The sequence below is a fragment of the Siphateles boraxobius genome, unplaced genomic scaffold (assembly GCF_051911475.1).
Source record: "Siphateles boraxobius isolate OS27281-9 unplaced genomic scaffold, OSU_SipBor_1 2, whole genome shotgun sequence".
In the NCBI taxonomy this organism is placed as follows: domain Eukaryota; kingdom Metazoa; phylum Chordata; class Actinopteri; order Cypriniformes; family Leuciscidae; genus Siphateles; species Siphateles boraxobius.
Window position 1 is genome coordinate 15,021,187 of NW_027508810.1, and position 18,584 is coordinate 15,039,770.

At 38.9% G+C, this 18,584-nt stretch overlaps 1 protein-coding gene across 1 annotated transcript; it reads right to left on the reverse strand.

Moving 5' to 3' along the window:
* Nucleotides 1-81: 81 nt before the first annotated feature.
* insb (preproinsulin b) lies at nucleotides 82-1,235 on the reverse strand. Its single transcript, XM_077235600.1, is given in 3 exon segments — nucleotides 82-215; nucleotides 1,035-1,096; nucleotides 1,098-1,235. Coding segments are annotated over 3 exon segments (309 nt in total). The 5' UTR covers nucleotides 1,211-1,235.
* Between the last annotated feature and the right edge of the window lie 17,349 nt (nucleotides 1,236-18,584).

The following is an 18,584-nucleotide window of genomic DNA, read 5'->3' on the forward strand; positions in this document are numbered from 1 at the left end:
GACAAGCAATCAAGCATGTTGTTCTTGCAAATAATGATAATTTATTAACATCTTCAACCTTGACATAGCATTTATGCTTGTTCAGCTGCAGTAGTCTTCGAGGTGGTAGATGGTGCAGGGCCTGTGGCAGCACCGTTCCACAATTCCTCTCTTCCTCTTCATCACCTTCTCATTTAATGGAGCGACCTGATAATCTGCCAAATTTGAGAGCAAGACTGGGAGAAAAAGTGGATTCTATTAATTCAACTAAATTTTTACACAAAAGCATAATAGGTTTTATTTTAATGTGTTGCAGTTTGAGCAGGAAAAAGGTCTGAAACTCTACAAAGCATAACATTCTCTCTATCAGTACTGTTTCTGAACTCCCTTGATTGTAGTCTTTGAGTTTAATTACGGGAACGTACACGTAACAATGTTCATAATTTAAATAATTAATTGAATGGGCAAAAAAGGGCGAGAGTGTAGAAACTCGAGATTATGGTAAGGGGGCCATATTTGAAACGATTCTCGGGCATGGAAGTGATGCTCCTATCTTTTTGAACGGGGAAACAAACTTTTCCCAAAACTGTGCGCCAAGCTACGATTAAAACTCATATTTGAAATCACCAATGAAATCTGACAACTGTAACATACATTTTGTTTCTTAACGGTGGAATCATGACAGAAAACGAATTTTTTTCAGGCTGGATCAAGCTAAAGCGCATGCGCAATGGAAGCGCGCGTCTGACTGACTCCCGGAGCTTCAAATGCCAATGCCATGCACACCTCCGCCAAGCGAAATGGGGGCTTGCGCACCCAACGCGCGCGACCGCCCTGTGACGCGACGACTTTCCCATTTAAAACAATAGGAGTAACGCGTCTTGTGTTATTCTAATGTCTTTATAGTGACCGGAACTAAACAGAGCGTTAGTATGTAAAAAAATCTATTAGACCCCGAAAACAATCATAATTGGTCAAAAACAAATATATAATTGGTTCTCTTTAAAACTAGTTTCATACTCTAGTCTATTATGTGCGTTACAGAGAGTCCTCACCCAGCAAGTTTTCCAGGTCTCTCCTGCCTCTGTTAGAGTAAAAGAATCCTTTGGGTCCACACAAGGTACAGCGCATCCACCAGGCTGGAGCCACACAGATGTTGCGATGGAGTAGAGAGTGATCCAGGCAGGGAGGCCATCAGCAGGATTATTGTTGCGGCCTGTAGCAACAGCATGATGGGCAGAAGCTGTGGACATGTACTGCCTGGAATGAATGTCTATAATATGAATGAAGGGCACTTAAAAGAAAAAAGAAAGCCTGTGTTCTATTTTTATTTAAATAGTTAATGCCTAAAGACTTCAAAATACGTTTGGTTTCCCACTTACCTTTCCTGAGTGAGCACCGTCAGTCAAGAGTGGATGGAAATGTGCTGCTTAAATAGCTTCCCATTGCCAGGCCCTCGCTCTTGATGGCATCAGCGGAAAAACAAATGTTCACATATAATGACACGACTTATGCATGCCATCTTGCTAAGAAGTATTACACATCAGATAACTGTAATGGGCTTTATTACGAGCAGATTAAAATGTACAGGTATGGAGTGTATGTACAGGTCAGGAGAGGAGTGTGTTTCAGTTAGGTATACTCTCTTTTCTTAGTTTCTCTTGCTGAATTGTTTAGGCCCTAACTAAACAATCCAACTGGATGCAGGTCCTTGTGGACAAATGAGAGCAAAAAATAGTTCTCAGAAGTGTTGTGATAAAAGTGGGAATTTTAAAAGCATGTGGAGTCGGATTCCAGAGGTGTCTGAAGCGGCAAAAGGCCCACTGAAAAAAAAAAAGTGTGACGCTGGCATTGAAGAGCATCAGCATCTTCACCTTTTAAGTTTCTTCCATGTTAACACCAAGGAACCCACAGATGACGGTCTAATGGGACCCCCTGAGGTAATTCGTCTTTCACTTCTCCCTTCAGCTGTGTTATGAGGCCATTATCATGGGGCAGTGAATAGAGCTTTAATCAGACTTTTAATGAATTACCATATTAACAGCAGGAAAGCAGGTCACCTTGAAAAGGAATATTTTAGAAATCACTTTGTATTTCTGCACATGAATGTCAATTGTTCTTATTATATTATTATTTTTATACTATGGTGAATAATACAAAATAAATATTCTAAAACCCCAAATTAAACCTACTGTTCTAAATAAACATTGTTATTATTATTATCATCAAGAAATGTAATATTTAATAAAGATAATTATAAAATTAATAACATTTTATAATATATAAATAAGTATAATATTAACTAATGCAAATATTATTATTATTTTAGATATAATATTTTGTTATGTCCAATATTATAAAATATATGCTGCAAATAAAAGAGAATGACTGTTCAAAGTAAATTGAAAGACAAAGGCTGTCTAATAATTTATTATCAAATAATAATGTTCTAAAATAGTACAATAATATCATATAATATATAGATATAGATATAATATGTAAATTCATATAATGTATAGTAATATATAAATAAAATAATAATAAATAATTTATGTAATGGCCAATATACTGCATATGATGCTGCAAATGAAAGTTACAGACTGTTCCAAATATTTATGTATTATATATTATTATTCATATTTCATAATATTATTAAAATCTAATCATGTTTATGTTATTACTGATAACTATATATGTGTTTTTCTTTTTACATTAAACAAGCCTCATCAGACCATTTTAATAAATCAATTCAAACTTAGCATAGAAAGCATACATGGTGTTCACATTGGTAGAAACAAACAGCACTGACATGATGGCCTGAATCCTGTCCCTGTCCAACAGAGGAGGAGGAAGTAGTCTAAATATGCTCTCACTAAACCATAACAAGTGCATTTTATTTAAAGCTGTCTCGTGTCTTACGCACTGACAAGAGGAAAGCCAAAGTCCGATTCTGTTTTATAGAAAGAACGCTTGGCCGTCCACTCTGCCTGCAGCGTGTTCTTGGTCGGGACACTGAGTCTGTCAGCCTGAAGCAATGACAGGCTCCCCTGACGTCTGCACTCCCTGTCCAATCAGTGACAGTCCGTAATTCAGCACTAACCTCTGCCGTGACCTACCCCTCGCCCTGCCATTCCACTCCCACTCGAAAACATGCCAGACTGGCATTTGCACTTTCACTGTCTTTTTTTGCAGATTTACGGTGGAATACTAAATTCAAGGAGGTGAGAGATCTACTGTGAAGCTGAAATCAGCACCAAAATAGCCCATCAAATTGAGTGTTTTTTTTCTTTCTTTCTTTCAGGCCGCACACACATACTGCCCTGCTGATATCGGGAGATGATGAATGTTGCCACAGAATGATGGAGCTGAGTGAGAAGATGAGTTGACAGTTGAGAAAATGGCTTAATGTCTCAGATATGACAAATCCCCAAAGAATAAAACAACAAGCCCGGGGTACGTCTCTCTTTATCTCTTTGTAAAGAAAGAGGCATTTCTGAAGTGCTAGGTAATTGCCCTTTTAGTCCTCAGCTGCAAGGGAGAAAAATGGAATATGAACTGTTGGAATTGAGTTTTGTCTCATTTTCTTACTGCTGTGTCATCTTCAATGTGATCGATGCCGGTGTTAGTGGGCATATTTTCTCCCTGGAGATTGCTTTCAACATTCCTCCTATAAACTATTCAACTATGATTCTTTTCTGCCATTAAGGAATACTTTCAGGAGCATTCTCTGCCAAACATACCCAGCAGTGAGCTTTATCCTGAGCATGATAACCTATTTGCAGTCTTTTCACCACCGGCCCTCTATGAACCCTTACCAGGAGATGCGTTTTGCAGTGCGGGACAGAATTGAAAAGTTTTGTCAGGCCTCTGCCGAATGAAGATGTGCTGGAGTCTGCACGGTGAGATATTCGATCAACCTGTGCTGGAAAGATGAGGTAATTTTCTGGGCTCAGCGTTGAGGCGTGGGACAGACAGCATGATTTTGGTATTATCGCAGTGCAAATGGAGAGTAGAACGAGAGGGGAGAGGGGGGAGGGGGGGTGTTGCGTTTGGCAATGGAGGGAGGCAGACTGTAAAATGACAGCAGAGGTTAATCGTCTCCTCTGCATCCACCACACGGGTTAATCGATACGCTTGGGTCGGCCTCCGGGGATCTGCCGTACGGTACTCGTGCTCACAGAGATTAATCCAGCTCAGAACGGTATATTAACAGTTTAACAGGCCATAAACGCATGCTAAAAACAGTGTACATTGGGCTGTCAAGAACTAAATTACATAACATTTATTTATTGACATTCAATTAAATTCAAATTTGTTTGTATAGCGCTTTTTTACAATACACGTCGTTTCAAAGCAATGGCATGAGTCCACATTACAATTAGAGTGATCTGTGTAACGGTCTCAGTTATGTATTTCAGAAATGTACATCACACAGTTAGCTAAAGGATGTATTCATTTAAACAGTGGTGTTTAACAAATGATTATCACATATAGAAAATTGTAGCATTGGTGCTTGTTGATTCAGAGTTTGTGTCATTTTAGTCCTCGAAGGAGTTAGTGCCATCTCTTCACAGTGAACGTAATAGCCTAAACTTTATACATGTTGCATTCAGCCTTTTTGTGGTTTTGTAAGTCTATTACAATATTATCTTTGCACTACGTGTTCATTTTTGCACATTGCATGTTGTCTTTATCTATATTTCCCAAGTAAGAATTTGATTGTAATTTACACTGTACCCAGTACATATGACAATAAAAATCAAAACTTTGACTTGTTGACTTGGACTAAAAAATATATATATACATTTTATTTTAGTTAGTGATTCATCATTATTTTGGCAGAAACCTGACTTTTTTCCAACATGCAGTTTGACTTCATTTGAATTATCAAAATGTATAAAAATTAATTTGTTTATTATTATTATTAAAATTGAACATGCTTCGCAGGATATTAAATACTAATAAAATAGTTTTTATTGTAATCAGTGATTAATTTAGGCAGAAGACAGGCTGATTATTTTTCCTACATGCAGATTGAATTGATTTGAATGATCAGAATTGAACACTAGACAAGAAGAAATCTTGCTGTCACAGCTTGATTCACACTAGTGTAGAGGAACTAATGTATAAGGACGGGCAACTCTGGCCCTCGAGACCAAGGGTGCGTCGCAGTCAGCTCCCAATTTCAGTAGTCAGGACACTCTGCCATTTTAAAGGGACGTCTTGATCGCAAAATCCTAAGATTTCCACTACACGAGAGTAGATGTTAAAACTTCATGCTGATTTGTACTCGGCTTTCGCCAAGATAAGCACCAACTAAGACATAGCTTTACAGTAACCTATTCTTCTCCATCAATTTACGCTTCTTTCCATATGGTGATGTAAATCTCCTTCTGTCTAGTGTTAACACGCGTCAGCACACACAACGGCTGCAACCACAGTGCGGTCCCCCCATGACAACTGTCTGGATTGAGCTGAGTAGGGGACATCTCTAGGGTCTTCAAGTGGGCACCTTCCGTCCTCAGTGTTTCGTCGACTAGCCCACGACACCTCAAGAGGGCTCGACAGTGACTCTGGCGTCCCAGAGTCACCCCCCTCCGTCCCCCACTCAACCCAGCCCAGCCCAGCTTACTGACCTCTACATCCCTCTTGCTGCTGAGACCTAACCACAATCTCACAATCTCTCCGCAACCCAACCATACGCGCCAACCCGTTTGACTAAGGCTGTCGAGCCCCACTGGTGCGTTAATATGCAGTTTCAGTGGCAACGGTACCACCTACCGCAAAACACAATATCTGCCCAACCACCCGTCATTCACGCAATATACACAGGAACATAATGACTGTAAATACTTTACAACCTATACAAATAAACCAACAGACTCTTCAAGTTTTCAAGAATTCTAGGAAACCGTAGCATGGCGGCCTGTACACAGCCATCTAGAAATCTTTCCGTTTCAACCACAGCCAGTTGCTGCTCCTTTCTGCTGCTTCAGATAAGTTCTTTACTGTGCGACGCAACTCTTGGCCACTGAATCCAACGTCTTTGAACCACCGGGTTGTAGAGTGTGCCACAAAACCTCGACAACCCACTTCCACTGGATAAACCTGGACTCTCCATCCTCGCTGTTCTGCTTCAGTGGCCAGATGAGCATACCGCAGTTTCTTCCTCTCATATGCCTCATCTACCACATCCTCCCATGGCACTGTTAACTCTATCAGTTGAACAATGCGTGCTGATCCAGACCACAAAACAATATCTGGTCGTAGGTTAGTGGTGGCAATCTCAGGTGGAAAAATAAGCCGTTGATCAAGATCAGCCAGCATCTTCCAGTCCCTAGCAGCTTCCAGCTGTCCTGGGCGAGAATTTGTGTTAGCACCTTTTCTTGGTGGTTGCTCGCCTGGGCGGAGGAATATTGTCTTCTGCATGTAATGTTTTGCTAGAAAAGGCGGCAACTTATTGGTCATACTACGCTTGCCTTCCAATGCTCAAGCCAAACATTGCAATATTTGGTCATGGCGCCAAGTAAACCGACCTTGGCTAAGAGCCACCTTACATCCTGTCAAAATGTGCCTTAATGCGGCAGGTGATGAACACAAAGGACAAGAGGGATCCCTCCTACCCAGAGGTTTAGGTTCTGCGGTGATGGGAGAACATCATATGTTGACCTAATAAGGAAACTGATCCTACTCTCTTCCATTGACCAAAGGTCTCGCCAGCCCATTTTGCGTTGTTCCACACTCTCCCATCTCATCCACTCTCCCTGCTTGGCCTGGGAAATGGCCTTTATACATCTCATCCTCTCCTCCTGCTTTCGCACCTCGTTGACTACCAGCTTCCTCCTTTGAGCTGGGCCTGCCTTGTGCCATTTAGGAGGAGCTAAACTGAGCCCAAAACCCCCTCTTCCATGCTGTACCTGTCCCACGATATCCCCAATTTGAAGGTCAGCCTTTGCCTCACTACAGATTTCTTTGCTGACCACTTTCTACCAGTTTTTACCACAGGGGCTGCCTCCCTTTCACATTTGTCGCGTGACTCTGCTAAAGTCATTTCCAGTCTGACCTTGGCACACTTAAACTCCTCGGTTAAAGCAGAGACTGGCAGCTGCAATACTCCTTTACTATAAAGTCCCAACCATTTCCTGATGTATGAACTTATTAACGCTTCCAGCTTATCCACTGTTGTCAAAGAAACCTATTACACAGTCAGTGGCCACAGCAACCTTGGCAGTAGACCAAACTGAAAGCACCAGAGTTTTAGTTTGCCTGGTAGAGCACAGCTGTTTATGCTCTTCAACCCTTCCACTGCTTGTCGTCTAACTTCTCCCACTCGAACTGTGTCCTTTAGATCCCCATCGTACCATCTCCCAAGACTCTTCACTGGCTTCTCAGAAACTGTTGGTATTGCCTCACCATTAATGAAGAATGTTTTATCTACTACCTTTCCTTTAACTATTGAGATGCTCCTTGATTTAGAGGGCTTAAATTGCATTCGTGCCCATTCGATATTATCTGTTAACTTCCCCAATACCCGATTAGTGCAGGCTACTGTTGTAGTCATGGTTGTCATGTCATCCATGTATGCTCTGAATGGTGGTAGTCACATCCCAGAAGCCAAGCGCTCTCCTCCTACTACCCATCTTGATGCCCCAATGATTACTTCCATTGCCATGGTAAAAGCCATGCTTGTAGCATCTTTTTCTTTAGGTATACAGACTCCACCTGCTCGGCGCCATGCTCTAGGTACAACCTGCTTTTCCCATGCCACTTTTATCAATTTCCACAGAATTCTTAGAACTCCTGAAGCACTCTTGTACACTCTGTACGGAAGTCCATTAGGCCCTGGAGATGATGAAGCCCTTGCCTTTCTCACAACCTGCTCTATCTCTGTCCACTTAGGTGTACAGACCTCCATTTGGTATTCTGGTGGATTGATAGGTGGGATATCTGATGGAATTGGCATAGGCTCATGCCTTTTTGCATCTGTATGCGTTTCCTCCAAATATCTCTCTAGCTCAACCCTAGATGCTTTTAAAGTGCCATTCTTCTCACTGGCGAATAACTTCTTTACGAATTTGAATGGGTCTTTATAGAAATTAGCCCTCGCATGCTCCTTCTTTTTGTAGCGTTTCCGTAGGCGCTCAGCTCTGCGTAATGTTGCAAGCTTATCTTTTATGGCCCTTTGTAAGAGATTGAGTCCCTCCTTCTGACTTTGTTCTGCTTTTTTCCATTGCTTCCTCTGCTGTCTCCTTTCTCTAACTAACCCTTCAATTTTCGGCTGCCGTCTAGATACAGCAGGAGTAGTTTGTACTTTTTCCTTCCTTTTTCCCACACCAAACCTCTCACTTCCATATGCGTAAATGATGTCCCCACATTTATCCAGCTTCTTTTCAACTGTACCAGTTAATCTTTCCAATGCAAAGCATAGATCTGTGTTTACCGTGTCCCATGCAGTTTTCTCACAAGCTCTTGGCCATCTAACTCCAGGCCTATGCCCGTTGAGGTTCTTTTCTCTCTTATGCTGGTTAGTCTGACCGGGTTCACAAGTATCAATGTGTTCATCACTAACTGTGCAAACCCTCATCTCCTCTATGACAGGGGTACTGATATCCTGCGAACTGTCGTTTGCTTCCTGTCGCTGGATTTCATTCAACTTTTGTACATTTCAACACAATTTAAATTTTATAGATAAAAAGATGACACTGCTTGTGTAGCAAATACAAAAGAAAAAAAATACATATTTGATGTCACTATGTGTAAATTTTCTCACTGTGACCGTTTGAGTGTTTATTCTACAAATATGTGATTACAATTAGTTTAAACCTAAAAAATGCAATGTTCAGGTTGTCAAGAGAGTGTCCCTTATTTTATATTTCCTAACAGGTATTTAGTTTTTTCCTCATAGGGGATATGTCATTTCTGTGTCATTTTCAGCACCAAATGAATTGGCAATAATCAAAATATATTTTTTTTCTAAATAGGTTTTTTAAGCAAGGATGGCTTACTTACAGTTTTCTCTCTACATTTAACTGAGATAGGAGTGTGTAAAATCCTGATCGCTGTATCAGAAATTTTTTTATGCCAGATTTATATTGCCAATTTTTTTTCTTTGAATAAGCAAATTTATTTGCTCCATTACGGGCCAAACTGGCCTTAAAAAAATATCTGCAACCATTTGAAATTAGAGGCAACCACAGCATTTTAATCCCGATCCAAACAAAGTACTTTTTTATATTAGATTTTTATTAATTCATTTTAAGATTTAAAGTGAAAACTGAATGGTCTGACTTCTTGACACTTTTTTTTATACTATACCCGTCACGTGTCAGTGCATGTTTGGACTTTCAGTTTGTGTTTTGATTCAGTTCCTGTTTTCCTTTGTTCTTTTCCCGCCCCTCCTTCGTTTCTGGTTACTATCATTAAGTGCATTTGTCCCAGCTGTGTTTGATTAATTATCTCGTTTCTGTTTGCTATTTAAGATGCACCCTTTCTAGCAGTCATTGTCCGATCTCCGCTGTGTTTATCATGCCTGTCAGCTTGTTCCAGATTACTATTATTAAAGTTTGTATGTATTATTGGAATCTTCAGTCTGTTCCTGAGGAAACCACAGTGTGATAATACCTGCACAAAGACAAAAACAGCAGACGGACCAAATGAAAATGCAAATTCACTCTCTGACAGTAGGTGACGCTTATGGAACAGAACAACAGCGATATAACGTTTGCTTGGTTACCGCTGTACACAAAGCAGTGCTACGCTACGCTTATAAACTTATGCCTTCCAAGTATAATACCCTACTGTTTAGTGCAATATCTTTCTTTGTAAATTAATTTAGTCCTATTTATTCATATTATTATTCACATTGCTGTAAATGTTTCTGTCTAAACCTATCTGTGCCTTTACTTTTTTTATGTTTTGTTATTCCAAAATGTTATTGTGTCTTGTCATATTTATATGTGTGGACTGGAAGCTTCAATACAAAGGTTAAATCCTTGTGTGTGCGCAAGCACTCTTGGCAATAAAGCTCTTTCTGATTCTGAGTAGCCTTTCAAAGTACGCCATATAATAGTGTGCGCAAATGCAGGAGTTGACACATGCATCTAGAAAGTTTAATCTTTGTCTATTATCTGCTATTTTTCTCCAGAAGGTATGACCAACAAAGTCTTTGTATTCTATTAAAATAAAGTTGCTGCTATCTTATAACCCCCTAACACAAGCGTTTGTAATTTCGGGCGTCTGTTGTTGCAGTCTCCAGTATAGAGTGCCGAAGTTATGATGTCACTTTCTAGGCCAAAACGTGGGCGTGAGTTCCCTCCCGTTCCCTCGCCCTCAAGTCTATGGTTTTTTTGAATGGGTTTTTGCTAAATCGCCTGAAATAAGGTCTGTGGTTAACAAAACCTCTAAATATTTTCACGTTTTGATGACATAAAACACACCAGTTATAACCTGCTTGTGGTTTTTTAAACTTTATTGTGTCTACTTGTAGGTTTTTTAAACTTTTTATATAGGCTTCAAAATGTATACATTTTGGATTAACTTGTAAAGATTATCTTGATAGACAAAACGTGTAAGGGTCACAACTCTTTGTTGAACACAGATCTTTTTTTTTGTGCAATTTTCCAAAAGTCTATGGGAAAAATGCATAGCTTTTTGACCGAGGGAACCCATGCGCCGCTAACTTCCGAGTTGTGCTACAAAGTGACGTCATAACTTCGGCACTCTATTTTATGGTTGTTGTTCTGTCTCTTTAGTTTAGTTTTTTAGTGTGAAACAACAGCACAGGCCAATGTTGCCACCTTGTGGAGCAACTGATTAGTGCAAAACAAATTCAATGAGCATGCGTGACCTGAGCGTACAAAAGTAGGCTACGCATGGTTACAAAAATTGGGCGGGGCGTGTGGCATTCTAGTGATGAAATCTCGTGCACTGTAAGCGGACTCTCGCATATAAGTATACTTTGAGTTTTAGCCATTATACGGAGTTAAGAGGAAAAGTAAATGCCATTGAAACTTTTCTGAAGACAGTCAGTTTCCTTCAGAGAGACAGTCCTATAAACTGCCATCCCCAGTTGATTATTTATATTTTTCTTCCAATATTTCGAGCATCGCGAACAGCGAGCTTGCTTCTTCAGCGTGTCCCGTCTCTGGCCTGCGTTAACATCTTGTTTACAGACTTTGTGATATTTCCACACAAACATCATTTTGAGAAATGATTGCAATGCAGTTAGTGTGTAGGTCCGGATCAGAGATCTGCCAACATAAAAGCGGCCTGTTGCCAATCATGCGTTTGAAGCAAAAACCAGTCGATTGATTGGCTGGTTGACTGGTGCATCTCTAGCAAATAATACACTTCCTCTTGAATTACTTTTAAATGTAATGTCAGCCACCAATACATGATGGAAAGATTATTCTTTGAGGCTGTATGGACTAAAGTGGTTCCTTTGGATCATCGTCAATAAGGTCTGAGATTGTGCCTAATTGCCAGATTTATATCAGAACATCCAGAGTTTTATGAACTATTGGCTTGAGGCTTTTCGGCACGGTTTCATGTGTTTGGATGTCTACTGGGGCCATTAACTGGCAATCATTTGTGGCCGTGTAGCAGAAGCTCGAGCTCACTTCAGTCGAATGCTAATGCATTAAGGAGTCTTTGATGTGGTGATGAGGGCCGATCCTTGTGTGAAATAAGACTCCGTTTTTTTGCAAAGGCACATCGCGGTGTCTCTCCATTCGAAACCCCTCTGCAGGAGGCCAAATAGATCTGTGAACCAAATCCCATTGTAGGCGTAGTGCAAGACTGAATTATCCCTCCAAGCCTCACGCCCTCTTTGTCTAACGTCTTCTATGTTTTAAATTTGCAAGGGAGAGATTCAGTCTGCGATACCTATGGGGCTCCTGAGTCCTGCTGTTATGTAATTTCTCAAATTAAATCCTTTTGCAACTCATCTTGCTCCCGACTGAGTGAATGTCAAGGGTAAAGGAGGGCCGGAATGTCTTTCACTTTTAATGTCATTTGCTTTTTTTTATGTTAATTATTTTAACAGGCTTAATCTGTCTCCCTCTCATCAGCAGTGGCCACAGGCCTCAAAAACATTACTAGTCCATGGAAAATTGTGACACATTACAAAAATGAGCCCCTGCTGTTAATCGTATATGTAACATCAAAAGAACAGTTGCACTCATTAAGTTGAGTGTTTATCCTGACCTATATGATCAAAGTCAGGATGTCTTTTCTTTGGATAACTCCACTTCTTTCTTTGGATAACTCGATTTTACCCAGTGTAACGTCCCGTGCCATTCCGTCACCTTTCAATAATGTCATATTGACGTTCCCTTAATTTCCAGTTTTACATCCGTAGAAACCATGGAAACACCAAAGACGCTTTAATATATTGGGCTATGTGTTAGACAGGTGAGCAACTGTTTGGATACCTTTATTGGCAGAAAACTAATCATTGTTATATAGCTCAACAAGAAAGAGCTTTATTTGTAGTAACAGTACAAATAAAACAGCATTTTATCCACCATACAATGTTTTCAAATTAATTGCATGGCTTTTAGCAACACACGTCATCCAGCTTTTATTAATATGATATTGTAATATCGATCTAGCTTAATGCAATGTGCAACAATTGTCTCATATTAGCCACAGAGCTAACGCACAGTAACGTTAACATGACTTTCAACACACTCAAATGTATTTTTAGTATGATTGTTTTCACCAAGTAATAAATTGCTGCATTACCCAACAGTTTTAATTAGTCTAATAATAAAGTGACCTGTATGAGTAGTAATTCAGCACTTGCAGTTGTTTCATTAGAATGATGCACTCATTAGCAACTACGTTAAAAAGTGTTTCCTAAATTTGTGCTAAAATATTATAGTAGATTTTAATTGGATGCTCAGTCTTTGACATTCAGGTCAATCGATATGTAGAAAGTCCTTCATTTTAACTATGCACGATTAAGTACCTGCTGCAAAATACAAAAAAATAAATAAAATGCTATAAGCGTTTTAGAACAGGACAAGCCCCCGGTTGAGAATCTCCGCTCTGATCCACTGTCCCAGAGGGTTCTGTTAGCAGGTGGGTGGTCTATTATGGCCGGGTAATGAGATCTGAACCACTGCTCTTGATGGCGAAGAGGCTTTGATATTAAAATCAACACCTGCTAATGTGCCTGGAACTGGATGCAATGCATAGCGATTTAATTCCTCTGATCACTGTGACGTTTTAAAAAGTACTCGGTCCTCTTTGAATCTAGATATTAGAGTGGGTGTACAGTTTGAATATGCATGATATTGTAATTGATTGCTGTAACTTATGTCTGTTTAATTTATGAGAGGCCGGTTCACATTTATGGGGTGTACTTGGGTAGAATTTTGCTTATCTCGAATGAGTGAATATGCTTTTTGCGGTGTGTATGGAATAGAAAAGCAGTTAAGTATGTATTATTTTGGGAGGGTTTTCAAGTGAATACAGGCATTTTTGGGGGAGGTTTTCTAGTGAAATTGTCTGCAGTGTTTTTGACTGCACTGCACAAATTTGCTGACACTGTATTGCTCCAATCCTATATCCGGGCATCCTTAGTCCTGACCCCTGTTAAAATTCCTTCACCTTGCCCCTGCTTCGATCTGTTGGATAGTTGTTTTGTTTTTTCTCTCAAGCTCTATTTAAATCTGAAGAGTATTTCACTGATTAAATAAGTGTGGGTGCATGGTTAAATATTTTGTTAATACTTAGGTTTTGTCTTAAAAACCAATTGCTGCACTGTCATAGAAAACGTCAGCTTTATGAATGCATGGTGAGATATTCGTTGGATTTTTGTCTTTGCCCAGTGCTTTGGACCTTTGGACAAATTATGACAATGTTTTTAGACAGGCCCTGATCAAAGAGATTAGTCTTTCCAGTCAGCCGCTGATTTCAAAGGCCTTAGACCCAGGGCAGCAGACACCATAACTCCTGACCACAGCACTTGTCAGGTTTGATTGATCATAAAGTGTATTTCAAAGCATGCATATGTAAGGTTTCAGTTCTCTCGTGTTCTTATTAATCGGATCACATTATTATGCACGCAGCAAGGCCACAAGGAACTACGGTTACTGGAATGGAGACTTCAAGATACAACAATGTAATTCACCAGGTTAGGTTGATCATGTTACACGATGGTTTTACTTAGATGAATATGATCTTCCAAAATGGAATTCATTTTGATCAAATGAATCAAATAAATCTGAGTTATCATAATATCACCATCACAATGAGATTGCATGAAATCCAAACACCAGTCGAATGAGGAAAGATCGCTGTCCATCCCTGTATTCAGGACTGCAGGTAAGCTCAGCTGTACCTGAGTGAGCCGAGAAGATAACTTATCTGGGAGCAATATGATCTCGAGACATATGCCTGGAGACAGGTTTAAGAACAGAAAACACAAAGTGCTGTTAGAAACTTCGCTTAGCACACCGTTATCTTTGTGTCACTGCAACGTCTGTCAGCGGAGCGGGTTTTCTCAACATGAACGTGACATAATACACGATAACCACATGTGTACATTCTGTTTGATAATTGGCTCAGTCTGCTTTATTAGCTTTTTTTTTTTTTCGTTGATGCTGCTTGAGCTTAAATGCTTTTGTTCTTTAGATTTTTTTTACACATTTTATTAATGTTTTCAACTAAAAGAAAACATTACGATAAAACATAAGCTTGTGTATATTGCCTAATCGCAAGCTTGTTCAGAATAGTGACAACTTGATGAATAAAAAAAAACGTTCTTTCTCATTAAACGTCATTTAAATAAACAATTACTAGTGTTACACAATACACAAATAGTGTTTTTGGTAACACTTTATTTTGATGGTCTATTTTGAACATTGTGTTGACTATAAGTAACTTTGCTACTAAATCTAACTTACTCTCATTAGAGTATTAGTACACTGTCTGCTTAATATCTGCTAACTCTTTATTGTGATGCTCCCCCAACAGACTATTCGTAACTTTGCAACTACATGTCAACTTATTCTAACCCTAACACAAAAAGTCTACTAACACTCTTAGTGGACATGTAGGTGCAACATTACTTCTTGTCAACAGAATGCGTTAAAGGGATCATTAAAATAAAGTGAAACCTTTTTATAACCCCAAATATTTGAATACAATAAATTTGAAAAATGCCCATCCCTTGTTCATTCTAGGGTTGCACGATTAATCGAAAGTAAACCGAAATCACGATTTGGCTTAGTAATGCGATTGTGAAATCGCAAAGGCTGCGATTATTATTTTTAAGTTCAATAAGTATATGATTAGTAGTAAATGCTTCTCCATACCTGCCAGTCACTTATAACGTATATTTGAAAAATCTGCATGCGTCAAAAATCAACCTAAACTTGCAATGCAAAGCGTTCATAAACCTGTTGTCCAACAAGACAACATCTAAGGTTTTTTATTTATGAAAGTGTTTTTACAATAGTAATATTTCTTATTTTGTTTAATATTTTGTTATATAGCAATGATAATAATAATACTAATTATTAGACATATTAACATATAAGCACAAAATAGTGGGGCAAATCGAACACCTGGTTTTACTTGCTTGTAGGGCTGCAGCCACTGCACAATTTGTGTCTTCAAACTTCTGACTGGTAGCAAATGTGAATGTCTCCAACAAGACTTGTTTGTCCTGACAAAACACGACAGCATTTACAAAATACTTTTTTGGGGGGGTATTTTTCAGTCAAAAGTAAGAAGGCTTCTGTCAATCTTTGTAGCAATTCCTTTCATTTTTAAAAACATCCAATCTCCTCTAATTTAATCTTTGTGTGCAAACGCACAAAACCCTCTTAACGTTAAATAAATAAGGCAACCAGTGGCCACCCAGTTATGTGCAGCCATTTCCTTGAAAAGTGCTCTTTGATTTATTAGAAGATCCTGTACAATAGGAGCTTTAATGCATTTTTATTAATGTTTTATTTTATGAAATTGGATGAAAGGGGTCATGGTAGTCATTTAGCAGATTAATGCTGTATGTTGGGTAAAGAAGATGCAATAAAGCTAAAAGTTAATGCTGTCATGGCTGCAGAAAGAGGCTTATGGCAAAGCAAGCTGGGAAGCAACTAATAGACATAATTCAGTAAGGTAATGTCTGTTAACCACAGACAAGATGGATATCGCTTGGCAATATTATGGAGTGTGTCGAAGGGTGCAGGCACATTTATGCACATTATTTATACCCAGTAATGAACACCATAATGAAAAGTGGACACAACTATAAATATGAAGCAGGAGTAGATCTTGCCTGATAGTCATTGGTGCAATTAAAATGTCTCACCAAATTGTCCCGGGAATTTGCTTTTTACCACAAAGCGTAAATATCATGCAAAAACTTTTTTTTGTAGATGTGTCTCTTTGTGAAAATTGTCTCCTGAGACAAAATACACCCTTTTTATGAGATTGTCTAAAGTACACACTGCTAAAGAGTGAGATGTGTTGAAAAGTCTTATTTTCAAAAGCTACCCGACCTGTTAAAATTGCATTTCTTTTAATGATAATGCCTGGTCCATGCACACCATTAAAATGACCTTCCTATATATAATGTTTATTCACTAGATCTGTGGATAGTCCCACACTTAGTTTTAAAATACGGCTTCAATTATGCATTATAACTTCAATATAAAAACACTAAACATCAGACATAAAGATCTGTAGCAATTTTCTCCTACATCTCTCGCGTGGCTGTTTTATGCTGTGTTGCACATTCAAGAGATGTCGGTGTGCTCCTGTAAGGTTGACTGCCACGCAGTGTTTATTTGTCTATGCAGCTTTGGGTGCTGAAACATGGTTTCGTTTAAAGACGTGTAGGTGTGTGAAAGCTGCAGCCCCTCAATGAGTGATTTGTGATCACTGGGGATCATGTCAGTCTGAGGTGATGGATCGGAGCCGGGATCATGCCTCTGTACCCAGCACTCTCAGTTCTGGATGTCTGTTTGCACAGGCTTATTTTGTCTTTGTCCTCTCTTTGTGTGTGCTTCTCTAAGTGCTAGATTGGCTTTAACAGCAGACAAATACGTTTTACATAGTATACAGAAGGCATCTTGGTCTTCACAATGAGTGTTATTTCTAGGGGTTTGGAGCCAAAGAGACAATGTAGGGCTGGGCATTGAGACAATTTTCACTATTCGATTTCAATTCACAAGCTTGTATTTTGATTCGATTTCAATTCAGTTCAGTATCGATTTAATTGCAGCTTAATAGGTACAGTCCATGGCAAATTTACTCTATATTACTCCATATATACAAATATTATAATAATGCTGTAAACTATACAAGGAACCAGTTTGTACATCACAATAATAATAAAATTTATAGTGATGTTGTTCATTTATATTAATGTTAAAAAATTAACATTAAAATTACAAATGATTTCTAGGCTTCTTACATTTACACAAGGAAGCTGTTTATAATAGTTACGTTATAATACATTTTTAATGATAATTATATATATATATATATATATATATAATTATATAATTATTTTATTTTTTTAAATATAAGCATTTAAACGGTGTCTGTCATAAAAAACATTAAATATTGCAGGACGGATATGTTTTAACAAAGCCCTAAATGCAATGAAAAGTGAATTGCACTTTCCATTTGGCTTCAAACCCTTAACTCTTAAAACAAGATTATATGTTTACATTTTGAAACCTTATTTTTAATATACTTATGGGTTGAATTGTATGACTGCTCCCATTTCTCAGTTAAAAGTTTGGACATGCTTGGCTGAAATTATTATTATACTAGAGGTTCCTATTAAAATTTGAAGTAATGTAATATTTTAGTATCATTCAGAGATGTAACGACGAATGAGTGGTTATGTCCAAATTTTTGGCTGCAAGTGTACATCGACTTCTAGCCTGTTCTCTGCTTCTGGTCACGTGGGGTCAGATATTTATTAGTCTGGAGGTTATAACTCCACGGGGAGAGATCCTGAGATATCAATCAGACCGTGGCATTTTTAGTGTCAAAACCTCTATAAGAAGAAGACAGCAATTTAGACAGGTCTGGAGATAATATAGCACCATGGCCTTGACATAAAATGATTTTATTTGAAAAACCATCAACATTGTCAATGTCTGGGCTATGAAAGCAATAGAGCAAATGAAACAAACTTGTCACTGGTAATAGAATTTCCCTTTACTGCAGCTAAAATGACTTTGGTGGTCAGGGGATGGCGAGCGCTGAATCGATTTGCTATCCCTGATCCTCCTCTACCCCCGAGTTTAGGTGCGAGTCACCAGACGCACTGCTTTCAGGCTGCTCCCTGGCATTTCTGTGTGTCACAGACTGTTATGTGAATATGAATTCCCCACATCCTGCTTTGCGCCTCCGAACGACCATAAACACAGCCTAGGTGCCCACTGTCTGATTCATTATCTCTGAGAAAAGAGCAGGACCGACCGTCTCACTGCTCCCAGAGTCAATCTCCGCTCTAAAACACTGCTTCCACCTGACCCGCCGGGAAAAGGCCCAATCACCACTTGCACACAGTAATAGTCCACCTTCTTCCTATTCCCTGTAAGTGTTAAAGTAAAAAATATGAATGAATATGA